The sequence below is a fragment of the Pan paniscus genome, chromosome 19 (assembly GCF_029289425.2).
Source record: "Pan paniscus chromosome 19, NHGRI_mPanPan1-v2.0_pri, whole genome shotgun sequence".
Taxonomy (NCBI): domain Eukaryota; kingdom Metazoa; phylum Chordata; class Mammalia; order Primates; family Hominidae; genus Pan; species Pan paniscus.
The window spans coordinates 53,660,189-53,688,021 of record NC_073268.2 but is presented as its reverse complement, the minus strand read 5'-3'; the positions used below and the strand labels follow the sequence as shown (position 1 = coordinate 53,688,021).

General features: G+C 36.9%; 1 protein-coding gene and 1 pseudogene across 1 annotated transcript in view; one reads left to right on the top strand and one right to left on the bottom strand.

The window, feature by feature from the left end:
• LOC117978229 (coiled-coil domain-containing protein 144A-like) overlaps nucleotides 1-27,833 on the bottom strand; it is a 168,616-nt gene that overhangs the window by 48,439 nt on the left and 92,344 nt on the right. Inside the window, exons 5-10 of the mRNA XM_063598612.1 lie at nucleotides 25,622-25,655; nucleotides 25,195-25,336; nucleotides 18,147-18,360; nucleotides 13,842-14,025; nucleotides 13,132-13,287; nucleotides 11,100-11,840 (exon numbers count right to left, since the gene is read on the bottom strand). Coding sequence (XP_063454682.1) covers nucleotides 11,100-11,840; nucleotides 13,132-13,287; nucleotides 13,842-14,025; nucleotides 18,147-18,360; nucleotides 25,195-25,336; nucleotides 25,622-25,655 — 1,471 coding nt within the window. The remainder of the gene's footprint in view (nucleotides 1-11,099; nucleotides 11,841-13,131; nucleotides 13,288-13,841; nucleotides 14,026-18,146; nucleotides 18,361-25,194; nucleotides 25,337-25,621; nucleotides 25,656-27,833) is intronic.
• LOC117976447 (regulator of nonsense transcripts 3A-like) lies at nucleotides 484-3,065 on the top strand (annotated as a pseudogene).

Below are 27,833 nucleotides of genomic sequence, written 5' to 3'. Positions count from 1 at the left end.
TATCACCACATACAAAAATTAATGAAAGCTGAATTACATTCTTAAAAGTAAGACCTCTAACTATAAAAATCCTACAAGAAAACCTAAGAAATACACTATTAGAAATCAGCCTCTGAAAATAATTTATGAATAAGCCCTCAAAAGCAATTGCAACAAAAGTCAAAATGAAAAATTGGGACCTAGAGGGGAGGGAGGGGAGGGAGGGGAGGGAGGGGAGGGAGGGGAGGGAGGGGCGGGGGCCGGGCCTCCCAGCTCGGTATGCGGTGCCTTTTGAGCTCCTTGTCCACGCTCCGCCCCGGTGGGAACGGCCGCGCGCTCCCCGCAGGTGGTCATCTGCCGCCTGCCTCCGGGCCTCACCAAGGAGCAGCTGGAGGAGCAGCTGCGCCCGCTGCCAGCACACGACTACTTCGAGTTCTTCGCTGCCGACCTGAGTCTTTATCCTCATCTCTACTCAAGAGCATACATTAATTTTAGGAATCCTGATGACATCCTTCTTTTTAGAGATCGTTTTGATGGATATATCTTCCTTGACAGCAAAGATCCAGAATATAAGAAGTTTTTAGAAACCTACTGTGTGGAGGAAGAGAAGACCAGTGCCAACCCTGAGACTCTGCTGGGGGAGATGGAGGCGAAGACAAGAGAGCTCATTGCTAGAAGAACCACACCTCTTTTGGGATATATTAAAAATAGAAAATTAGAAAGCAGAGAATTCGAGAAGAGAAGCGAGAAGAACGGAGGAGGAGAGAGTTAGAAAAGAAACGTTTGTGGGAAGAGGAAAAAAGAAGAAGAGAAGAAGAAAGATGCAAAAAAAAAAAAAAAAAAAGAGAGACAGATAAACAGAAGAAAATTGCAGAGAAAGAAGTAAGGATTAAGCTTCTTAAGAAACCAGAAAAGGGAGAGGAACCAACCACAGAGAAACCAAAAGAAAGAGGAGAGGAGATTGATACTGGAGGTGGCAAGCAGGAATCCTGTGCCCCCGGTGCAGTCGTAAAAGCCAGGCCCGTGGAAGGCTCGCTGGAGGAGCCCCAGGAGACGTCACACAGCGGCAGTGATAAAGAGCACAGGGATGTGGAGAGATCTCAAGAACAAGAATCTGAAGCACAAAGACACCATGTGGATGATGGCAGGAGGCACAGAGCTCACCACGAGCCTGACCGGCTTTCCAGAAGGAGTGAGGATGAGCAGAGATGGGGGAAAGGACCTGGCCAAGACAGAGGGAAGAAGGGGAGCCAGGACAGCGGGGCTCCGGGGGAGGCCATGGAGAGACTGGGGAGAGCGCAGAGGTGTGACGACAGTCCAGCACCCATAAAAGAGCGACTGGCAAACACGGACCGGCCAGCCTTGCAGCTGTATGATCCAGGAGCTCGCTTCCGAGCGCGAGAGTGTGGCGGAAACAGGAGGATCTGCAAGGCAGAAGGTTCGGGAACTGGTCCTGAGAAGAGGGAAGAGGCAGAGTGAGTCACTGCACGCACCTGGCCTCCATGGACGAGCGAGGGCATCCCAGAAACGTGTAAATGACCCCGAGTGTGACTGGGAAGGAGAACTTATTCCTTACCAGGAAACTGGAAGCTAAAAATACAGAGGGTGACATAGAAACACGCAGAAACCATTCTAAAGAAAGTAGTGATCTTGTATTAAATTGAGCAGAATTCTCACAGATTTTACCATTCCTGTTATAAACTAGTATTTGTTGTTTAGCCAAAACAGAAGATGATTTCCACTGGACAGTAGAAAAATATGTGTAAAATAGGGAAGAAAGTTAGTATTGGATCAGTGTGAGTCCTGAAGCACTTTCAGTGCTGTGAGAACGACATCCACTTTGGGTTTCATTCGTTTGTAAGCAGAGGAGCTGTCAGTCACTCGTGCTTCTCGGTGGCCTCTGAGCCATGGTGTCGAGTGAAGAGTAGTTCTTGTTTGTTACAACCTTTGTGAGTCAGCCATGCCTGCAAAGTGTGCTGTGTTTTAGTCCTGGTAGGAATATTTATCAGAGTTCACACTATATAAAATCCAACAGCTTCAACTATTGCCCTTTCAACAGTTTTGCCACTGACCGGATAAAAACGGTTTCAGTCTTTGGATGGATGTGTTTGTGGTTTGTAACCATTACGGTTTAAACCATGGTTTAAGAATTTGCCCAAATAACAGAAATTTTGTTCGGGAAGGGATAAACTAGATATAGCATATACAGCCTGTTTTTGAGTTTTAGATACTTTATTTGTAAATAACTTAAAATAGCTTTCTGAAACCGTGCATTCTGTAGTTTCTTCCTTTCAGTGAAATTGCTAAATGTGAATGTATTTTTGGCACTGCGATTTTAACCATTTATTAAATAAAAATTGTGTTAAAGAAAAAAGAAAAGAAAAGAAAAATTGGGACCTAGTTAAACAAAGGAGCTTCTGCATAGGAAAAGGAACCATTCAAGAGACTAAATAGGCAACTTAAACAATGAAAGAATGTATTTACAAGCTATGCATTGAACAAAGTTCTAATATCCAGAACCTATAAGGAACTTAAATCAACAAACAAGAATTTAAAAAAATATATAAAAGCGGGCAAAATACATTAACAGACACTTCTCAAAAAAAGACATAAAAGTGGAGAGCAAACATATGAAAAAATGCTCATCATCACTGATCATCAGAGAAAAGCAAATCAAAGCCACAATGACATACCATCTCACACCAGACATAATGGCTATTACTAAAAAGTCAAAAAATAAGCAACAACAACCCAGATTTTGGCAGAGCTGCTACAGCGAAAAGGGAATTCTAATACACGATTGGAGGAAATGGTAAATTCGTTCAGCCGCTATGGAAAGCAGTTTGGAGGTTTCTCTCACAGAACTAAAAGTAGAACTGCCATTCAACCCAGCAATCCCATTAGTTGGTTAAATATCCACTTCCCACCACCAAAAAATCATTCTACCAAAAAGACACATGCACTCAATGTTCACTGCAGCACTATTCACAATAGCAAAGATATGGAATAAAACCAGAAGCTCATCAATGATGCACTGGATTAAGAAAATGTAGCACATATACAATATGGAATACTATGCAACTATAAAAAGAACAAAATACTGCCCTTTGCAGCAACATGGATGCAGCTGGAGGCCATTATCCTAAGCAAACTGATGCAGAAACAGAAAACCAAATACTACATGTTCTCACTTACAAGTGGGAGCTAAACATTGGGTACACATGGACATAAAGATGGGAGCAATAGACAGTGGGGACTATAAGAAGGGGGACTGGGTTGGACAATGGTTGAAAAATGGCATGCCAGGTACTATGCTCATTACCTGGGTGATAGGTTCAACTGCACCCTAAACCTAAGCATTATGCAATATACCTGTGTAACAAACCTGCACATGTACTTCCTGAATCTGAAAGTTAAGAAAGAGAAAGAATAAGATAAAAATAAAATGCCCTTTATAACTTGCAACAAAAAAACACCAATAACATTCTTCACAGAAATGGAAAACACAATCCTAAAATTCATATGGAACTGCAAAAAAGCTAGACTATACAAGCCAAGCCTGAGGGAAAAGAACAGAGCTGGAGGCATCACTCCACCTGACTTCAAAATATATTACAAGGTTACAGTAACCAAAAGAGCAAGGTCTTGGTATAAAAATAGAAAATTAAACCAATGGAACAGAATAGAGAACGCAGAAATAAATCCACATATTTACAGACACCTGATTTTCAACAAAAGTATCAAAAACATACATTGGGGAAAGAACCCTCTCTTCAACAAATGGGGCTGGGAAAAGTGGGTATCTGTAAAAAGAAGAATGAAACCAGGTCCCTATCTTTCACCATATACAAAAATCAACTCAAAATAGATTAAAGACTTAAACATGAGATCCAAAATTATAAAACTACTAACAAGAAAATATATGGAAAATGCTTCAGGACATTGGTCAAGGCAAAGATTTTATAGCTAAGTTATCACGGGCATACGCAAAAAAAGCACAGGTATAAAAACAAAAATACACAAGTAAAGCTATATTAAAATTAGGTTTCTTCACAGCAAAGGAAACAATCAACAAAGTGAAGGAAACAACCAACAATTGTAGACTGGGAGAAAATATTTACAAATCTATTCATCTGAGAAAGGTCTAATATCTAGAATATGCCAGGAATTCAAACAACTCAACAGTAAAAATTGTTAATAATCCCCCCTGAAATGTGGACAAAGAATTTAAATAGACATTTCTAAAAAGAAGACATATGAATGTCCACAAATGTATGGAAAAGTACTCAACATCACTAACAGGAAAATGAAAACAAAATCCCAAATAAGATATCGTCTCACCACAGAATGGCTACTATCAAAAAAATCAAAAAACAAAAAACAAAGAAACCAGAAGTAAAAAATCCTGGCGAGGTTGGAGAGAAAAAGAAAACTCTTATGCACTCGTGGAGGGAATGTAAACTAGTATAACCATGGAAGTTTCTTAAAAAGCTAAAAATAGAAGTGTCATATGATCCAACAATCCCACTACTAAGTATTTATCCAAAAGAAAGAAAATCAGCATATCAAAGGGATACCAGTATTCCCATGTTGATTGCAGCACTATTCACAACAACCAAGATACAGAATCAGCCTAAATGTTCATCAACAGATCAATGTGGTTGATGAGTAAAGAAAATGTGGTATATGTCCACAGTGGAATACTATTCAGCCATAAAAAAAGAATAAAATCATGTCATTTACAGCATGGAAAAATAACTACTGTATGTTTTCACTCATGTGGGAGCTAAAATTTTTAAAAAAGTTCACGGAAGTAGAGAGTAGAACTGTGGGTATTAGAGGCTGAGAAAGGTAAAGGGGAGTAGAAGATGGGGAGAGGCTGGTTAACGGATACAAGATTACAGTTACATAGGAGGAATGAATTCTAGTGTTCTGTTGCATTGTAGGGTGAATATGGTTAACTAATTTTTTTTTTTTTTGAGACAGAGTCTTGCTCTGTCACCCAGGCTTGGCATGCAGTGGTGCAATCTCAGCTCACTGCAATCTCCACCTCCGGGGTTCAAGCCATTCTCCTGCCTCAGCCTCCCAAACAGCTGGGATTACAGGTGTGTGCCACTACACCTGGCTTGGCTAGCTGATATTTAAAAAGCTAGAGGAGAGGATTTTGAAAGTTCACAACACAAAGAAATGGTAAATGTTTGAGGTGATGGAATATATTAATTAGCCTGATTTGACCATTATACATTGTTTACACATATCAAAATATCACTGCGTATACCATAAATATGTACAATTATACAGGTCCACAAAAAATCAAAGGAAGCCAGGTGTGGTGTCACATTCCTGTGGTCTCAGCTACTTGGGAGGCAGAGGCAAGAAGAATTCTTGAGCCATGGAGGTCAAGGCCGGCCTAGGTAACATAATAAGACACCATGTCTAAAAAAAAATACATCAATAAAAATAAAAGCAAAATCATTCAACCTATATATAGACTATGGGTGAAACTTAGTGACTTGCTTCTAATGAACAGAAAGCGTTAAAAGTGATAACCATGTGGCTTCCAACATTAAGTTAGAAGAGGCTCTCTACCACAGACTGCTCACCCTTGGACCCCAGCCCCCATGCTGTGAGGAAGCTTAGGCCACAAAGAGAGCCTAGGAGTTCCAATGTACATATTTGGGCAACCTGCCTCAGCTAAAGTTCCAACCAATAGCCACCATCAGCAACAGACATCTTAGTGAACAAACCTTCAGATGATTCCAGTCCCTCAGCCTTTGATTTATCCCAAGTGAAGCTGAAGGCAGCAGAGGCAAGCTGTCCCGGCCAAGGTTTTCCCAAGCCACAGATTGGTGAACTAAACGAATGTTGTTCTTAGCCACTCAACTTTGGGTAATTTGTTAGGAAAAAATAACCAGAAAAATAAATTTAAACAAGGAGACAACAAGAAATAGAATAACATACCCAGTAGAAATTAGTCTCCTTTAAAGTAAGATCTAAAAAATGTTGAGGTTAATTTATTAATGACAAACAACTCTAATGGGAAGCAGCAGACAACCAGGAGAAGGATGTAAGAACTACTGCAGAGGAAGTTTAGAAAAAGTTCCTTTCGATTACAAATTCTGATGACTAAGCCAGTGAGGCTTTTAGAATTTGTCCCCCGAGTTATGAAATAAGGAAGATGAAGAAGGAAGGAGATATATAATTTGAAGTATAAAGTTGAAAAAACCAGAAATATTTTATTAATAACCAAAAATCAGACATTGTACCTGATTTCAATGAACTGAAATTCTAAAAGTGATAAGCAGCTTTGGATATTTATTAATCAATCTAGGATTCAATCTTCATTTCCATTTCCTCAGTGAGAAAATTAACAAAATATTATGGAATCAGTTTTAACAATCTCAGAAATAAAAATGTAGTGTCCTTTGAGTGTTAAGCTATTAAATGCAATTTCCCCTTTACCTTACTTCAAGCTCATTTGTATGGAGAAGGGAAGAGCATCTCATCTTTATGTTGTATCAAAATGCTTCTCCATATCATACAAATTGGCTCTGAAATTTTGAAATTCATACAACTAATTCAACCATTTGTTTCTGATAAATGCCTGGACATGACCTGATTTCCAGTTGCTGCACTCCTGGAAGTTGTTCTTTGAATGGGTTGAAGTATTTATTCAATGAATTATGTATTGAACTATAAAAGCATAGCTATGCATTTCTATTTAAGCAAAAGGAGGTAAATGCAGGGAACTCTGGTTTCTGAGAATGTAGTATCTGTGTCAAGAAGAGGATTCAGCTCCGGGAGTGTACAAGAGAACGAGGTGCTGGGTCAAAAGAGTATCTAACTGTAAACTGCAACATGATGAATTAGCTCAATTTCCAATGAGGAAAGATGACAGCCTAGACTTAATCTTGCCCTTCATAGATAGTTAAAATCTACACATGACTCTATGACTTACAATGAGTTAATAAAAACATAATGCAGTAAATAGTAGACGGAGTCAGCATATCCTGTGACCAAGATTTGATGGAAATGGGAATGAAGAGAGAGGCACTGGGTGAGAGATAAAAGGTATGACTGGAGAAAAAAAATTAATGGGATCTGTCTTCGTAAGCCTGACTCTCATCATGTCATGGAGTCAGCAAGGCATAAGCTGGCCATACACTCCTTCAAGAAGCAAAAAGTGAAATTAAAGACACTCTACTACTTGAATTTCTATTCTTACATAAGACAACTGGTAATAAGCAACAGGACTGAAAATGAATTTTCCTAAAATGTGATTTGCTACTGGCATAAGGATAGACATAGCTCAATATATTAGAACTGAGAATCCAAAAACAAACACACACTTTTATGGTCAAGTGATTTTCAACAAGGGTGTAAAAAAAATTAAATGAGAAATGAATAGATTTTTCAACAAATGGTTCTGGGAAAACAGTATATCCACATGCAAAAGAATAAAGGTGGACTTCACCAAATGTCATATCTAAAAGTAATAAAATAGAACCGCTAAATGTAGGAACTAAAACTATAAAATTCCTAGAAGAAAACATAGCCATAAATCTTTGTGACTGCAAAACAAACAAACAAAAATTAACTGGACTTCATCAAAATGTGAAACTTCTGTGCTTGAACAGAGACCATCAAGAAAGTGAAAAGGAGGCTGGGCATGGTGGCTTACACCTATAATCCCAACACTTGGGAGGCTGAGGTGGGAGGATTGCTTGAGCTCAGGAGTTCAAAAACAGCCTGGACAACATAGTGAGACCTTCTCTCTACAATTTAAAATTATATAAATTTTAAAAACATAATAAATCATAAAAAAGAAAATAAAAAGGAAAGCCATTGAAAATATTTGGAAACATATCTGATAAGGGACTTACACCTAGGGTATATAAAGAACTCTTAAAATTCAGAAATTTAGGACAACCCAATTTTAATGTGGGCAAAAGATTTGAACAGATATTTCTCCAAAGAAGATATACAAGTGGCTCATAAGCACATAAAAAGAGGCTTAAAGTCATTCATCATTAGGGAAATGTGAATCAAAACCACAATGAGGTACCACTTCATACCTCTAGGTTGGAATCCTTTTTCAATCAAAAATATGAAAAATGTTGGCAAGGAAGTGGAGAAATTAGAACCCTCATACAATGCTGATGGGAATGTAAAATGGTGCAACCACTTTGGAAAGCAGACTGGCAGCTCCTCAAAAGGTTAAGCATAGTGTTACCATATGACCCAGAAATTCAACTCATATGTATATACCCAAGAGAAAGGAATACATATACAAACACAAAAACTTGTAAATAAAAGTTCACAGCAGCATTATTAATAATAGCCAAAACATGGAAACAACCCAAAGGTCCATCAACGGATGAATGGCTAAATAAATTAGTGGTATGTCCATACAGTGGAAAATTACTCAGCAAAAAGATGAAATTAAATACTGATACATGTTACAACACAATGAACCTTAAAAATGTTATGCTAAGTAGAAGAAGCCAGTCACAAAAGACCACCACACATTGTGTGATCCAATTGATACGTGGTGTCCAGAATGGGCTAATCTATGGAAACAAAATAGATTGCTGATTCTTTTCAGGGTCATGAAAATGTCCTACAATTGATGATGGTGATGGTTATGCAACTCCGTGAATATATTAAGAGACCATGAATTGTACACGTTCAATGGGTAAACTGTATGGTATGAGAATTCTCTCTCAGTAAACTTGTTTTTAAAAATTCAGTGGTAGAATCTAGATATATCTCTTAATTCTCTACTTTGGATGTACATACTATACATGATTTGTAAAAAAAGCACAATATATTTAAAATGAAAGGAAAATAAAGGAAGTACCTAACATTTCAAGTAGTTTGTAAATTAAAACATTTGCATTTTGGAGAACAGTACTATGGCCTTTCTGTACCAGTTATCCTGAAATTCATGAAATAAATATATACAGATTCTGTACCCATTCACAAAAGTAAAGATAAGAAATAAGACAATTTTCTGGAACATTCTATTAAACATTATCCTATAATTTAATCTGGCTTGCCTCACCATGGCAATAGAGAAATCACTAAAAAAAATACTACTTCACAGGAAAAAAAAAAAGCCTCTCAACTTCTGTGAGGAATACTGAATAATTCCCAATTTTCCTAAGGATCTTTGGAAATGATCCTTATTTTTAAAATGTATGTACTTATGAGGAGAAAAGGACAGAATGAAAGCCAGAGGTTAAGAAACAAGTGTATTATAAAGATAATTAAATTGTAATAAAATGAATTATAATAAAAATACAAAAGAAAGCTATCCACTGCAATCAGTATCCTAAAACATCTGACATTATTCCACCACCTATAGATTAACTGTTGACATGTTATGTTTCATACATACTTCACTTCTGATTTGACCCAATTTCTTCTTTGAATCCTGTGTCTCATCTAAACTAATGTGACAACGTGAGGTAGCCTCTGACGTAGGTTGTTGTTTTAGGAGATCGGTCCATTCTTGTTGGAATTCTCTCATAACTACCTGTGAAGGTATTTTTTGTTACTGATTTATAAATCACCTTATTATTAAATTATGGTAGTAAGATTTAACTCTAACTTATATACTTTGAAAAACATCAACACATATATGATTCGCCTTCTTTTCCTCATGTGCACACATTCTTGTTTATTTCTGAATTTAGTTAAGGACAAAGAAGGTGTTATCTTCCTGCCAAATCGGTTTTCTGTTAACTTAGGCAATAGATTCAGCCCACTACTCACTCTTCCCTGAAACATCTGCAGTGCTTTTAACAACCTACTGAAGTCTCAAAAAGAATTTGATACGTGGGTGGGGCTGCTGGTGGTACATCCCACACTGGTAAAATGTTTTCCCTGTTTTTTATTAGAAGCTCAAATCAACCTCAGAGTTCCTTGCATATTCAATTGCCTGCTCAGATCCTTCTAAAAGATTCCTATCTCAGAATACAAGTAAAATTCCAATGGCCTTTGAGGCCCTAGGTAACCTGGCCTCTACCTCCCTCCTGATCTCAGCTCCTACAACTGTCTCACCGATTCAGTCCATTCCTGCTATATGTGAATCCTGCCACTTCTGATTAGTTTGAAAATGGGACTCAATGCCAAACAAATAAATCACAGATAGCCACAGTTACCTTTGTACTATCAAAGTTATATCCGAATGATAGGCAGTGAGCCTTGAAATGAAAATTATGAGCAAATTCTTTGTAAAAACATTCAAAGTAAATTATAAATACCAGTGGTAAGATTAAATGTAACATGGCTTTGCTGAAATTCACATCTGTCCCAAATTATGATTTAATAAAAAGTAAATGCCTTTAGGCCGGGCACAGTGGCTCACGCCTGTAATCCCAGCACTTTGGGAGGCCAAGGCGGGTGGATCACCTGAGGTCAGGAGTTCGAGACCAGCCTTGCCAACATGGCAAAACTCCGTCTCTACTAAAAATACAAAACTTACAGAGCAAGATTCCATCTCAAAAAAAAAAAAAAAAAAAAAGTAAATGCCTTTAAAGAATTGAGAGGTCATAACAAGTAATTTGAGACTGAAATCATCTCAGATTTAAGTCAAATTGATATGAATAAAAATAAAATTATACCAACTTAAATGCATTACAAAATTACTGAAGGAAAAGTATTATGAGATACAGCAGTATACTTCAGTTCACCTGGGAAATCTGGAATTAACGGTCAAAGCAACCATCCCCACTGAATCTTAATTTCAAAATACTCATGTCAGGTATGAGCATTTCTGTTTATCTGCTTCATCATGGTATTAAAACGTGGCCACATAAAGGCATTGCAATGATCATTTCAGCAGCATAAGACTACATCATGAGCATTAGTCTGTACCTATTAACACTGTAACTGAACTTAAAATTTCATAGGTGACACAATTTCTTTATGCAAAGTAAAGCATCTTTCAGGTTTAACTTCTTTTTCACTGGTACATTTCTAGGCTGATACAGCAAATACATTTATGATCTATACATTTTATATTCAACTAGATAAAACATTTAGCCATAACCAAATATTACTTTACATTTTCTTTCAGGAAGGTTGAAAAATATTTTATCTTTCTTAATACTTACTTTTCTTCCTGCTTTCTCTTTCTCACATTGATCCATTCTTTCTTTTAAATGATTATATTCATCCATCAGCTCCTTGTTCTTCTCTTGTAGTGAAAGAATCTGCTTTTCACTCTCAGCTTGAAGATTTTTGGCAGCAGAATGAAACTGGTCTTGGATAGTACTGATTGTCTTTTCCTGACTGTTAGCTTTCTTGTGAGCATCATCCAGTTGCTGTCGAAGCAACATATTTTCACTGTGTAGTTGAGATAATCTCTCCTCTACAGATTCCTGCTTGGCAATGTATTTCTTCAGTTTGCTTTGTGCAATTTGGTACATTTGTTCAGTTTCTTTCTTCTGACACTGTGTTTGGCTGAGGTCTCTTTGCACACGTTCCAAAATCAAACTCTCTCTTCCAAGAGCATCTCTTGTGTTATGGAGCTGAATTTGTAGCCTGTTAATTTTACTGTCAGCATTAGAAAGTTTTTCAGAAAGAATCTCATTCTTAGCTTGTAGGCCAGACATATCAACCTTCATTTTGTCATGTAAACGAACCCACTCACGTCTTGTTCTCTGGAAATCAAGTTTTAGGTCTCTTGCTGTCTGACTTTGATCACAGTCACGTACAGCAGCAGCCAGTCTACAACGGTATGATTCCATTTCTATTTCTAGTCTTTCTTGGTTCTGTTTCCCATTCTCCAGTTCAGAATTGAGTATTTTGTTCTCAGCTGTCAGATTGTTCAGCTGTCCACTGTACTGGAGTATTTACTTGTATTTTTTGTAGAGATGGGGTTTTGCCATGCTGCCCAGGCTGGTCTGGAACTCCTGGGCTCAAGTGATCCACCCACCTCGGCCTCCCAAAGTGCTGGGATTACAGGTGTCAGCCGCTGCACCTGGCCTTGTACCAAGCACTTGTACATGTATCACTGAACTCATTTATATCACAATTCTGAAAGGAGAGGTCAAAAAATATGCAAGTTGCAGGATTTTCCCTAGGTCCCCTTACTTTACTTCTAGAGCTCTTCCACCAAACCACAATTACTTCTGTGTTGTAAACATATAAATATAAAAGAGGCTTATTTCAAAACACCAGTGGTAAAAAAAAGAAGTTACAGAGCTTTTCTTAGAAAATCATGAGATTATCTGTTATTACAATAACTTACGTTTCCTCTTTATAATGTCTGAAACAGAAATAAGCATGAAACAGGGTGAAATACACTGAACTATTTTTCTTTTCTTTCTTTTTTTTTTTTTGAGACGGAGTCTCGCACTGTTACCCAGGCTGGAGGGCAGTGGCCCAATTTCGGCTGACTGCAAGCTCCGCCACCCAGGGTTCACGCCATTCTCCTGCCTCAGCCTCCCGAGTAGCTGGGACTACAGGTTCCCGCCACCACGCCTGGCTAATTTTTTTTGTATTTTTAGTAGAGATGGGGTTTCACCACGTTAGCCAGGATGGTCTTGATCTCCTGACCTCGTGATCCACCCGCCTCAGTCTCCCACACACTGAACTATTTTTCTAAGAAAAAACACTTACCAATAAATTATCACCAAGTTTATATTATGGCATATCATTGTTTTCAAAGCTCTTTGCACTGAAATGAGACGCTACTTGGAGCAAACTGTTACTCTCCTCAAAAGTAAGGGAAACGGCATCTGAAGTACGGCCTCTGGACTGGCTATACATTTCATCCTTACTGCAAGTGGAAATAATAATCTAACCTCTCCATTAATATATTAGGAAGATGAAATAATGTCTGAAAACTAGAACGTCTGTTGTTAGTAGCAAGGATTTTGAGATTGTGGAAAGATCATTAATTCTATGAAAAATAACAAATGTTTCTCCTTTGGATAAGGTCACTGTGAATGTCACTACTTGACTCTTGCAAACAAATGGAGTTGAATTAAGAACATGACTTTATTCAATGAGCCAAAAATGCCAGAACCACCATCACCACCCCCAAATGTGTGTGTGTGTGTGTGTGTGTAGTTCAAAAATCCATTGTACTTTCCAAGTTGCACAGAGTTGCTTTTTAAAAATATAGTCACATACAAAAATATATTTGAAAATGACTAAAGAAAATACCTCAGAATTCATTTTCTTTCGAGCCATTTCTAGTTCCTTTTGTTTACTCGTCAGAATCTGATCTTGTAATATTCTGGCATCCTGTTCTTCAGAAAGTTGCTTCTGGGCATCGTTTCTCTCCTGCACAACCTAGAGATAACATGGAGGTTTTGGTCTAATAGCACTGAAAAAGAAAATCTAAAAGGTTAAGAGCAGAGCCTCTCTTATAAAACGGCTAAAAAGAAGTAGTCTGTTAAAACACAAGAACTTTTATCCCTCAAGAATCACTCAAATCTTAATTGCATACATGACAGCTAAATCTGTCAAAGAGGAAAAACAGTTCTTAACTACGGGAAGATACAGCATTGTGAAATAAAATTTCTTTCGAAACATTTAACTAGTGTCCTTATAGTTTCAAAGCTATTTAGCCTGTATTTTAATATAAAAAATGTGTAAATGAACAGCTATATTAGTGATTAAACTCAACTTATCCTTCACTCTAAAAACACAGACTGAGCATCTATTAGATGACAAGGTTTACAGTAAATAATTTTATCTATAAATGTCATAGTTCATTCTTAAGAGGAAATAACAGTTTTGGTTTATTTTAAACCTAAATGATATACATGAAGCCAAAAAATTATAAGTAATACCGATGAAACATAAAGTTAGAAAAATGAAGTTTACACCAAAGATTAATTTACCAGATCCAAGTTATTTCTTACTGTCCTCAATTCCTTAACAAGTCTTCTCAGATTCCATTTAAGTTGTTGCTTTGTTTCAACCACTTTCCCACACTCCTCTTCTTTTATTCTTAACTGTTCACTATCTTTATTATACAACATAACGGCATTTCTTTTCTCCTCATTTTCTCGTTTTAAGGCAAGTCTGCAGTTAAACATGGATTACATTAAAATGTGTTTTGTTAAAAAATAAAAAAGTTTATTCTGTGATCTGGCTCTTCGCATGTGGGTTTATTATCCTCATAAAAACTCCTATGCTCTTGTTTCCTTTCTAGTTCTCATGTTTTTAATTTCTCACTTTGATCTCTTCCAAGGGACATATATATTTGAGAGGTAGTGAGGAAAGAAATATTCCATTAACTGGTAAGTTTCTGTTACTAGTAACCCTGGTAAATATTATGGAAAAGCATATTTGAAAATTTTCAGTAAAGTTACAAGTTGAAAATTACTTCTTTTTCACGTTATGCAAGTTGAAATTAATTAGAACAGATCATTTAGAGTTAGCTAATTTAAAAGAAGTTACTGTTTACAAACAAGTTTAGAAATTCACTAGAAATGCATTTTCATCTTCATGAAATAGTGTATGTGTAGTCATAAAAATGATTTACAGTGTAAGATAACACCTTCAGATGTCATTCACACAACATGTATCTGCAGATTACTATAATCCAAGACTAGCCTAAGCTGTCTATAACTGTTACCCCATCCTTTTTATGTTTCTCTTTTGGGTAACACTTTCAACTTATCTTCTTGATTCTTAAGTATTTCATCACCAATTTTAAAATCCCTTTTTGGAACAAGACAGGATCTAATATTTAATTTAAAAGTAAAGGATAATATGTGTTTCAACAATGAATTTGGAATTAATTTTATCTGCATATGAGAGATATGGAATAAAATAATCATCAATTACTGTCCATTTTACTTATTTCGTGCATATTTAGAATAAAACGGGGAAGTCCTAGCCAGAGCAATCAGGTAAGAGAAATAAATAAAGGGCATCCAAATTGGAAAAGACAAAGTCAAACTATCTCTGTTTTAGCTTAGAAAACCCTAAAGACTCCTAGATTTAATCAATGAAATCAGAAAAAGTCTCATGTTACAAAATCAATGTACACAAATCAGGAGCACTAGTAAACATCAAGAATGACCAAGGTGAAAATCTAATCAAGAACCTAATCCCTTTTACAACAGCTGCAACAACAACAACAACAACAAAAACCTAGGAATATACTTAACCAAGGAGGTGAAAGATCTCTAAAAGGAGAATTAGAAAGCACTGCTGAAGGAAATCATAGATGACACAAACAAATGGAAATATGCCCTATGTTCATAGATTAGAAGAATCAATATAGTGAAAATGATCATATTAACCAAAGCAATCTACAGATTCCATGCAATTCCTATTAACATACCACTGTCATTCTTCACAGAATTAGAGAAAGTACCCCTAAAATTCACAGGGAATCAAAAACAAGCCTGAATAGCCAAAGCAATCCCAAGCAAAAAGAACGAAGCCAGAGACATCGCATTACCAGATCTAAAACCATATGACAAGGCTAAAGTAACCAAAACAGCATGGTACTTGTATAAAAGTACATACGTAGACCAATGGAACAGAATAGAGAACCTAGAAATAAAGCCAAATATGTATAACCAACTGACCTTTCACAAAGCGTACAAAGACATAAACTGGGCAAAGAACACCCTATTCAATAAATGGTGTTGGGAAAATTGAATAGCCACATGTAGAAGAATGAAACTGGATCCCTATCTCTCACCATATATAAAAATTAACTCAAGATGGATTAGGCCTAACATGTGGCTCACATCTGTAATCCCGGTACTTTGGGAGGCCAAGGCAGGAGAATGACTTGAGCCCAGAAGTTTGAGACCAGCCTGGGCAACATAATGAGACCTCATCTCTACCAAAAAAAAAAAAATATATATATATATAAAATATGTATATATATATAAAATATGTATATATAATATGTATGTGTATATATATGAGAAACTACCTACTGAGGTACAATGTGTACTACTCAGGTGATGGGCGCACTAAAATCCCAGAGTTCACCACCATACAATTCATCCATTTAACCAAAAACCAATATATATATATATTTTTTTTTTTTTTTTTTTGAGACAGAGTCTCGCTCTGTCACCCAGGCAAGAGTGCAGTGACACGGAGGCCAAGGTGGGAGAATCACCTGAGGTCGGGAGTTCAAGACCAGCCTGACCAACATGGAGAAACCTTGTCTTACTAAAAATTCAAAATTAGCCAGGTGTGGTGGCAATGCCTTTAATCACAGCTACTCAGGAGGCTGAGGCAGGAGAATAGCTTGAACCCGGGAGGCAGAGGTAGCCATGAGCCGAGATCACGCCATTATACTCCAGCCTGGGCAACAAGAGTGAAACTCTGCCTCAAAAAAAAAGAAAAGAAAAGAAAAGCCTTCTGCACAGCAAAAGAAATAATCATCAGAGTAAGAGAACCTACAGAATAGGAGAAAATATTTGCAAACTATGCATCTGACAAAGGACAAACAAATCAGCAAGAAAATGCAAATAATCCCATCAAAAAGTACACAAATGACATGAACAGACATTTTTCAAAAGAAGATGCACAAATGGCCAACAAACATATTTAAAAATGCTCAACAGCACTAATATTCACGGAAATACAAACTAAAACAACAAGGAGATATCACCTTACTCCAGCCAGAATGCTCATTATTAAAAAGTCAAAAAACAATAGATGTTGGTGCAGCTGTGGTGAAAAGGAAATGCTTATACACTGCTGGTGGAAATGTAAATTAGTACAACCTCTATGAAAAACAGTAGACAGATTTCTCAAACAACTAAAATAGAGCTACCATTCAATCCAACAATCCCCTACTGGGTATCTACCCAAAGGAAAAGAAATCATTATATCAAAAAAAACACCTGCAAACATATGTCTATTGCAGCACATTTCACAATTGCAAAGATACAGAATCAACCTAAGTGTCCATCAACCAATGAATGGAATAAATAATATGTGGTATATATATGTCATGGAGTAATACTCAGCCATAAGAAGAATGAAATAATGTCTTTTGCAGCAACTTGGAAGGGACTGGAGGCCATTATTCTAAGTGAACTAACTCAGGAATGGAAAGCCAAATAAAACCACATTCTCACTCATAATAGGGAGTTAAGCTATGGGTGCACAAATGCAGACAGAGTAGTATAATGGACATCGGAGAATCAGAAGTGGGAGAGTGTGGGAGGAGGATGAGGGATGAGAAACTACCTACTGAGGTACAATGTGTACTACTCGGGTGATAGGCACACTAAAATCCCAGACTTCACCACCATACAATTCATCCATTTAACCGAAAACCACTTGTATACCTAAAGCTATGAAATTAAAAAAAAGTTTTCAAAAAGAATAAAACTGTATAAATTTTTTGAAAATTACTTTGGGTTTAGAAAAGTGACCAGTTCATGCTCTGCTGCTTGACCTATAAATTAACACAAACATTCTTGTGAAAAATTAAGAAATATTGATCAAAGGTCTTTTGTAAAAGTTCCTATATTTCAACCAATAATTCTATATTGGAGAATTTATTCAAAGCAAACAGTTTAGGAATGTAGAAAAACATTTATATAAAAAATGTTCTGGGCTGGGCATGATGGCTCATGTCTGTCATACTAATGATTTGGGAGGCCAATTTTACAGAAGAAATACTTGAGGTTGGGAATTGGAGATCATCCTGAGCAACACAGTGATACCCCGTCTCTACAAAACACTTTAAAAAGTTAGCCAAGCATGACAATGTGCACCTGGAGTCCCAACTACTTAGGACGCTGAGGCAGGAGGATGGAGTTCAAGGCTGCAGGGAGGTATGATCACACCAGTGAACTCCAGTCCCAGGCACAGAGACCCTGTGTCTACAAATAATAGTAATGATAAAAGATGTTCCTTACATCATTAATTATAAATACAAGATAATTTTAAAACCCAAATTACAATTTGTTAAATGAATAACAAGATTTTATATGGTGGACTTCTATATGGCCATGTAGATTGCAAAGAATATATATTTATTTATTAGAAGAGTTCACGGTTAATAATTTGTTTTATTATTTCCAAGAATTTCATATTCCACAAGACCAAAAAGGTTTCTCCCCCATTAATCTGCAGAAGGTAAGTCAGCAGTTACAAAAATTCTGATATATTGTCTTTAGTATAAATATTTCTTTAGAACTAGAACATCATACCTCAAATCGCACAGCTCTTTCTCCCATTCAATTTTTTGAAGTTCTAACTGTAATTTTGTCTTTTTTGTTTCAGATAGCTCATTTTGTAGTACACTGACCATACTTTCCATTAGTTGAAGTTTTACTGTAAGTTGGTCACAGTGATTATTCTTAAGTTTCAGTAAGTGTTCACACAAACAAAATGTGTCTTGGATTCTTGATAGGCTAGCAGAATCTGTGTCAGGGAGAAAAGGTAGAAATAAAATATATGAGTACTTTTAGGTGTTAAAAAACTGTGCATTTTTAACATTGTCTCCTTCATACATTGAACAAATATGCACTGAGTGCCTACAAAGTGGGAGACATTCTACTAAGCTCTGCAGATAAAACAGATAAGACCTCTACTCTCATTTAGCCTTAAGTGAAGTGAGGAACAAACACAACAAAAATGACAATTATAAATTCAGATATATGGTGTAAGAAAACAGAGTTCTATGATCACACAGAAGAATTTGATCTATAATGGGCCCAGGGAAGATTTCCCTGAGGAAGAGATGGCTACACTGAGAAATGAAGGGTGAGAAGGAAGCAGTTAAGCAAAGGGGTAGAAAAGCATTCTTGCCCGTCGACAGCAGGTGCTGAAGCTCTGCTGGAATCTGTTTCTGGCCACAATGGACAGCAAGTACTGATTTACCTTCTTGCCTGAAACAACCAAAAAGAAAACAGACAAAATATATTATACAATGATTTACCAGGCAGTGGACTTCAGGTAATGAAGACAATGATCCCCGTAAGACAGGAAACAAAGGAAACTCATCCAACACTCCAGCTCCCTGCCTTCACGGAGTTTCCAGGCTACCGCACAGAGAGAAAAAACTGACATAGAGTCCCCCAGATTCCCTGAGATGAGATGATGAAGCTGAGAGTCTGGTAAAGCCAAGGCAGACAGAGATCACGAAACAGAACACCGGAAAGGAGACAGAGTACAGGGAAAGAACACTGAAGATTTGCAAAAATACCTCCTGGGTATCTAGCAGAGTAACAAACAGCACATGTGTGCCAGAAAACCGCCCCAGATCAAGGGGAAAAAAACATCTAAAAAACACTGGAAAGAAACATGTCTGGTGTTCACGATGTGCCAAAAAGAGTGTCCATTCCCATGAGTGATGCTGGGAAAACTCAGACTTCGCATGGCAATGAATAGAGTCATCACAAAGATCTTGCCCCAGGAGCAGGAAATTAGACCAAATCATAAAAGCAAGATCAGAAAGATCAAGCTGTTCATATGGAACTCAACTTTATATTAAAATTAAGCTCAAGCAGACAGGCAGAGGCATGGAAGATTTTTTTTTTTCTTTTTTGAGACGGAGTCTCGCTGTGTCGCCCAGGCTGGAGTGCAGTGGCTTGATCTCGGCTCACTGCAAGCTCCGCCCCCCGGGTTCACGCCATTCTCCTGCCTCAGGCTCCCGAATAGCTGGGACTACAGGCGCCTGCCACCGAGACCGGCTAATTTTTTTAATATTTTTAGTAGATATGGTGTTTCACCGTGTTAGCCAGGATGGTCTCGATCTCCTGACCTCGTGATCCGCCCACCTCGGCCTCTCAAAGTGCTGGGATTACAGGCTTGAGCCACCGCGCCCGGCCGGAAGATTTTTCTTTAAAGCAAACTGCACTTGTAGAGATTCAAATTACAATGTCAGGAATGAAAGCTAAAATGGATGGAAGTGAACACAGATTAGACATCACCAAAGAGAAGATTCATAAATTTGAGACATCAGTCAACTATGAGAAAACTTCAAGCAGGAATAAGTCCCCAAAGAGGGAAAAAGAGAGACAGAAAAATAAAAAAAGAATGGCCAAAACTTTCTAAATGTAAAGAAAACTATAATCCTACAAATCCAGAAGTATCTGGCTGGGAGAGAGGAAATGAAAGTATACTATTCAATTTTCTTTTTAAAAAAATTTCAATAGCTTTTGGGTTAACAGGTGGTCCTTGGTTACATGAATAAGTTCTTTAGTGGTGGTTTCTGAGATTTTGGTGCACCCATCACCCAAGCAGCATACACTGGATCCAATCCGTAGTCTTTTATCCCTCACCCCCCTCCCACTCTTTCCCCACAAGTCCCCAACCTCCATTGTATCATTTTGATGCCCCTGCATCCTCATAGCATAGCTCCCACTTACAAGTGAGAACATACAATGTTTGGGTTTTCATTCATAATTTTCTTATGCCATATATGATATGCCATAATATTTTTTGAAGATGGACTGTGATGTTAAAATCATATACTATAAATTGTAGTGCAACTGCTAAGATAGAAAAAAATAGTTATCGCTAATAAGCCATAAAAGGGAGACAAAAATAAATCCTAAAAATTACTGGACTAATTGAGAAGAAAGCAGAAAAAGAAGAGAAGAAAGAACTGGGGGGACCAATGGAAATCAAACAGCTTGATGACAGACAAATTTCACTGTATCAATAAGCACATTATAAATGGAACTGGCCTAAAAATCTCAATTAAAAGGCAGATTGTCAGACTGGATAAAAAGGCAAGAACCTACTCCATGCTTCCTATTTAAAAAAGCACTTTAAATGTAAAAACATAAATTGTTCAAAAGAATGGAAAAAGATATACCAGGCTAAGAGTTGACAAAAGAAGCCTGAGAAGAAATGGCTATGTTAATACCAAAGTAGATTTCACACCAAAAAAAAAAAAAAAAATTTACCAGCTATAAACAGTCATTTCCTAATGACTTTTAAAAGTTCAGTTAATCGGCTGGGTGCGGTGGCTCATGCCTGTAATCCTAGCACTTTGGGAGGCCGAGGCAGGTGGATCACGAGGTCAGGAGATCAAGACCATCCTGGCTAACATGGTGAAACCCTGTCTGAACTAAAAATACCAAAAAAAAAAAAAAAAAAAAAAAAAAATTCAGTTAATCAAGAACGTGTAATCTCAAATGTTTGTGCACCTAATAACAGCTTCAAAATATATGAGGCAAAAATCAATAGACGAAATAGACAAATTCACAAGTACACCTGAGATTTGAATATCACTTACTCAATAAGTGATAAAACAAGGGAGCAGCAAATCAGCAAGAATGGAGCACACTTGAACAACACCATGCTTCTCAAGTACCCAGTGAGCACTTACCAAACAGACCACATTCTAGGTTCTGCAATCAATCTTTTTTTTTTTTTTTTTTTTTTTTGAGACGGAGTCTCGCTCTGTCGCCCAGGCTGGAGTGCAGTGGCGGGATCTCCGCTCACTGCAAGCTCCGCCTCCCGGGTTCACGCCATTCTCCTGCCTCAGCCTGCCACCACGCCCGGCTAATTTTTTGTATTTTTAGTAGAGACAGAGTTTCACCGTATTGGTCAGGATGGTCTCGATCTCCTGACCTCGTGATCCATCCGCCTCAGCCTCCCAAAGTGCTGGGATTACAGGCGTGAGCCACTGCACCCGGCCTGCAATCAATCTTAATGAAAGAATTAAGTCAGAAAGATTTAAGTCATACAAAGTATGTTCCCTGACCACATGGCAATCAAGTCACAAATTAGTAACAAAATATCTCATCAAAATATTCAAATATTTTAAAACAAAGTAATACACATCTAAATAACCCTAGGTCAAAGACACGATGCAAAGAGAAATTCGAGAGTGTTTTGAACTGAATGAAAATGAAAATACTACATATCAGGATTTGTGGAACACAGCTACAACAGTACTTAAAATTTTTTAGCACTTAATGTCTATATTAGAAGACTCTCAAGTCAATGGTCCTGACTTTTATCTTAAGAAACTAAAAAAAGAGAAGAAACTGAAAAAGAAGAAGAACAAATTAAACTCAAAGCAAGCAGAGGAAATGATACAATAAGCATCTGGTATGGTCTGACATTTCCATCCTCCCAGAACTCATATGCTGAAACTTAATCACAGAGGTGATGTTATCAGAAGGTGGGGCTTTGTGGAGGTAATTAGCTCACGGGAGCCAAGCCCTCATTAGTGGGATTAGTGCCCTTATATATACAGACCCCAGAGGGCTCATTCACCTGTTCTGCCATGTGAGGACACAGGGGGAAAAAAGAGATCTATGAACCAGGAATTGGTCCCTCACCAGACACCAAATCTGCCAGCACCTAGATCTTGGACTTTTGTGAGAAATCTATTTCTGTTGTTTATAAGCTACCCAGTCTATGGTATTTTGTTATAGCAGGCCGAACAGACCAAAACATCAAAGATGAAACCAATAAAATGGAAAAACAATAGGAAAAAAATCAGTAAAACCACACACTTTGAGGAGGTCAATAAAAGTGATAAAACTCTAGCCAGGTTGATCATAAAAAAGAAGATGCAAATTACTAATTTCAGAAACATAGTAATATGACATTTTTATAGATTCTACAGATACTAAAAGAATAGAAATATAATAAGATAAGCTTTATGTGACTAAACATGACAACTTTGATAAAATGGACACTTTCCTTGAAAAACAAAAATTACCAAGGTCCAATTTCAGAAGGAATAACATGAACTGTCCTATATCTCTAAAAGAAAGCATAAGTAAAGCCTTCCTAGAAAGAAAACTCCAGGCCCAGATAGCTATGCTGGTGAATTCTACCAAATATTTAAGAAGCAATATAACAATTCTACATGACCTCTCCCCCTGCCCTCAAAAAAAAATAGAGGAGAAATACAACTCATTCTGTCACTCTAGCATTACCCTGAACCAAAATCTGACAATGATATTACAAAAAGAGAAAACTCCCTCATGAACATGGACGTAAAAATGTAACCAGTTTCTCAAGAAACCAAGATATCCTCCTTTAGGTGAGTGAACGACTTCTGGTACAGCCATGCGATAATGAGCTATCATGCCATGAGAAGACATGAAGGAACCACAAAGGCATATTACCAAGTGAAAGATGCCAGTCTAAAGGCTACACGCTGTCTGATACCAACTAAATGACATTTTGGAAAAGGCAAAACTATAGACACAGTAAAAAAAGTCAGTGGTTGCCAAGAGTTGGGGAGGGAAGGTGGGAAAAGATGAACAGATGAAGCACAAAGGAGTTTTAAAGCTCTGAAATTACTTTGGATAATACTACAGTGATAAATACATGTCCTTATACTTTTGTCCAAATTCACAGAATATAAGACACCGAGACTGAACCCTAATATAAACTATGGACTTTGGGTGATTATGATTATCAATTCAGGAACATCAATGAGATCAAGTGTAGCACTCTGGTGAGGATATTGATAATTGTGGAGGCTATGCACGTGTGGGGGCAGGGAGTACAGGGATAATATCTGTGCCTTACTTTCAATTTTGCTGTGAAGCTAAAACTACTCTAAAAAATAGTCTTTTAAAACGCTCTAAATAAAGCTTCGGCAAATCAAATCCAATGATACATTAGAAGGATAATACATCATAAACAAGTGGGGTTTATCCCTAAATACACGGTTTGTTTGACATTAAAATATAAGTATTCACCACATTAAAAAACTAAAAGAGAAGAACCATATGATCATCTCAGTAGATAGAGGCATTTGATAAAATACAACATTCATTCCTGATTTAAAAAAAAAAAATCCCTCTCAGTAACCAAAGAATACAAGGGAATGCCATCAGCATGATAAAGAGCATCTCTGATAAACCTACAACTAACATGTGTCATGATGAAAAACTGAATGCTTTCCCTGTAAGATCGGGAACAATACAGGAATGTCTCCTTCCACTATTTTAGTCAGCATTGCACTGAAGCCAGTGCAGTTAGGAAAGAAAAGGAAATAAAAGCTACCTGACTTGAAAAGAAGAAGTAAAACTGTCTTTATTCACAATCATGATCACATAATAGGGATGGGTAAAATCCAACCTGCGGGGCAGCTTCTTATTTTTGCAAATAAAGTTTTAATGGAAGGCAGCTGTGATTTTTAACACATGTATTGTCTATGGCTGGTCTCATACTACAATGGCAGAGTTGATTGGCTGTGACAGAGACCATTTTGTCACAAGTTTAAAATATTTACTATGTTTAGTAAGATAACAGTTTGAAAATGAAAAGGTTTGACTATCTTTGGTGTATGTAAAAAAGCTGATTGAATCGAATCTCAATTTTAAATGTTCATAAGCTACCCAGATTGGAAAAGACAGTTCACAGGTGGCAAATAAGCATATACAAGATGCTCAACATTATTAGTCCTTAGGGTAATGCACATTAAAACCATAATGATATGCATAATACACACCCATCAGAATGGCTAAAATTTCAAAATTTAAAAACAGCAATAATAAGAGCTTGTGATGATACAGAACAACAAGAAATGTCGTATACCTCTGGTTGGAATGCAAAATCAATACAAATACTTTGGAAAACCATTTAGCAGTTTCTTAATAAAGAAATACAAAGGGACAAGAAGAGACTTTTATGGATGATGAACATGTTAACTCTCTTGATTATGGTGGTTTCAAATGTGCACACGATTGTATATTTTATATACATGCAGTCTATTACATATCAGTTATACCTCACTGAAGCTATCAGTGCTGGAACAAACATATAAGACACAGAGTGGGACACAGAGAAAGAGAAGAGTAAAAACGATGCAGGATAAAGCTAGAGGATTCAGATCTCTAACCTTATAGCAATAAGAAGTAGTAGCTGAGTTATAAGCAAAGGAGTAACAAGATCAGATCCAAATTTTTAAAAATTTATCATTATGATTGCAGAGTAGACCATGGTTTTAGGAGGTGGGGTATTTGGGAAAACAGTTTTAAGATTCCTAAGATTCTCGCAGCATTCCAGGTGGAGAAAAAAATGGTAACCTGACACTGGGGGAAGGAATAGGAGAGAAAGAGTCAACAAAAAAGACTGGGAATGCCACTCACACTGAGAAAAGTACAGTGGAGTTATCATAGCTCTTTGGTGTAGAGGATAAGTTAGTTCTCTATTTTAACACTGAGCGTATTTCTGAGATGAGCTTCACTATCACACGTCAGTTCTCAGCAATGTATACACACATTACTGCAGGATACATCAAAAGGCCTTGCATTTATGCAGTCGTCCTACCTTTATACTCCATTCTAAGTTGTTCAATCAGCAACATAAAATTCTCATAAACAGAGTGAGACAATTCACAATCCTCTGAGGCTATTTCAGATGGCTCCATTGAGTCAGCAAAGTCAGCCTCAGGATATATTTGGTTTTTGACCTATAAGATAAATAATACTGTTTCAAAATGTCCTCGAAAGATTTATAGCATATACTAAAGGTACAGAAGCGGTATTTCTCCATTTTTTTTGTATGAGCAAAAATACAGGTACTTCTTAAAGCAACAGATTGTTCTTAAAAGGTACCATTATCAACGGTTACTCTTTCTTCATCACTTTTTCTAAGCAAACAGCCTTACAACAAAACATCTTGTTTTTTTCATTTTTACCTTTTAGAACTTGTTTTTTAAAAACAATATTTTAGATCATTTCCTTTTTTACAATACCTCGTTCTTTTCATTAGATGTTTTATCTGCAGGCCTGAAAAAAAAAATTCCTTTTAGAAAAATAGCAAAGATGTAAAATACAAAGAATATCTAACACTACTGTTTTATCATATAAAATGTCTGCATTTGTGTTACTTCTATTCATCAAGTGTATAGGTAATTTTTTTACAGGTAATGTAAAATGCAGTAATTTTCTACAATGGACATTAAACTATAAACAGAAACAGCAACATTAAGGGATAAAGAAATTTACTACTACTAATTTAATTACAAAGAATTAAATTTAGGTCAAGATTTTTCATAGTAAAACCAAAAGAAAAAAACATGTTACCTGCATTGCATGATAAAAATAAATATACCAGGGTCTTCTCATTGTTGTCCTTTTCAATAAAAACAAGCTTTTACGGGCACTAAAACCTATTTGGAAAATATTACTCACATTCTTATATAAGGGAAACCCTTTTTTAATGATGATATTAGTAAGCTTTTTCTGGACTTACTATGCAGGTACTGTGCATCATTCTGAGCACTGTCCATGTGTCAAACTCATATAATCCTCATAACAATTCTGTGAGGTCAGTAACATATTAAGAATTTTATAAAGAAAGAAAATAGGCACAGAAGGGCCAAGTGACTGTCCTCAGCCCATACAGCTGGTCAGTAGCAGACCCAGAACTCAAACCCAAGAATTCTGCCTCAAAAACATGTGCTTCATGATATGCTGTGAAGGTAACATTTATTTTCAAGTGTTTTAAAGAGAGATGATAGCAGATGAACTCACATTGTCATTCCATTTCTGACTACAACTATAAATAATGTCAGAATCTTGCAATTTTTTTCTAATAAAAAAACTTTATACAGAGGCAAGTTTAGAAACCTACTTTCAAAAAACTAAAAAGTATTTTTAATGAAATCCATCAACAGGTATTCACTCATGTATTCACCCATTCATTCACGCGTTCAACAAATAAATATTCACTGAGCACACAATACATGCTGATGGCAATGTTGGTCCAGGGAAACATGGTTTTGATACTTCAGAACTTTATAATCCATTGTAGGTCAACTTGATTAAATATTTTTTAAAAAAACTTTATAGGCCAGGTGCAGTGGCTCACGCCTGTAATCTCAGCACTTTGGGAGGCTGAGGTGGATGGATCACGAGGTCAGGAGTTCAAGACCAGCTTTCCCAAGATGATGAAACCCCGTCTCTACTAAAAATACAAAAATTAGCTGGGCACGGTGGCGGGTGCCTGTAATCCCAGCTACTCAGGAGGCTGAGACAGGAGAATCGCTTGAACCTGGGAAGTGGAGGTTGCAGTGAGCTAAGATTGTGCCACTGCACTCTACCCTGGGTGAAAGAGCAAGACTCTGTCTCAAAAAAAAAAAAAAAACACTTTATAATCCAGAAGTAATAATCTGATAGATTGTCAACAGTTAGCTTTTCTAAAGTACTTAAACAAAACCCTCCCCTTCTCCCCAGAATCTAAACAACTATAAAGTTGATACTCCTGACATTTTAGAGTACCTCAGCAGATCATACCTATTCATCAGGGATGTTTAAATTCTATTCAGTATGGCCTAAGTGTTTGCATGTTTATTATTTCACAATTAAAAACAATCTGCATATGATAGTTTAAATTTTAGGTCACCGTTCACAGGTTCAGTTATGCTAATATGTTATATTTCTGAACCAATGCTGAAGGAACAAACTCTTACCATAAAACTCTACGTGAATAAACACTTTAAGGACAATTAGTTTGCTAAAAACCTACAAAAGATAATGAACCGAGCTTTCAAACACTTAGACATACAAAATTAAATCTCATAAACATGTTATCCTTGTCCCTATCATTCCCAGCAGCATACAAACACACTCTAAAAGCTTCTATTTTGAAATAAAAAAGAAAGAAAATTCCCTTGAATCCCACATTCTTCTTCAGTTATCACTCATTTCTCTGTTGCCTTTCCCAATAACGGTTCCCTCAAGGGGTACCTATGCTTATCTACTACAGCCAGGATTCCACAGCAATTATTTATTGAAACTGCTCCTTGTCAAAGTTACCAGCCCTCATCATAATCAGTCTTTCAGTATTGATATAGTTGAGTATTCTCTAGCTTTGGCAGACTACACTATTTTCTATTTCCAGAAAAAGTAACCACTGGGAATATTCCTTCTCAGAGAAATAAAGAACTTATACATTTTAACTTC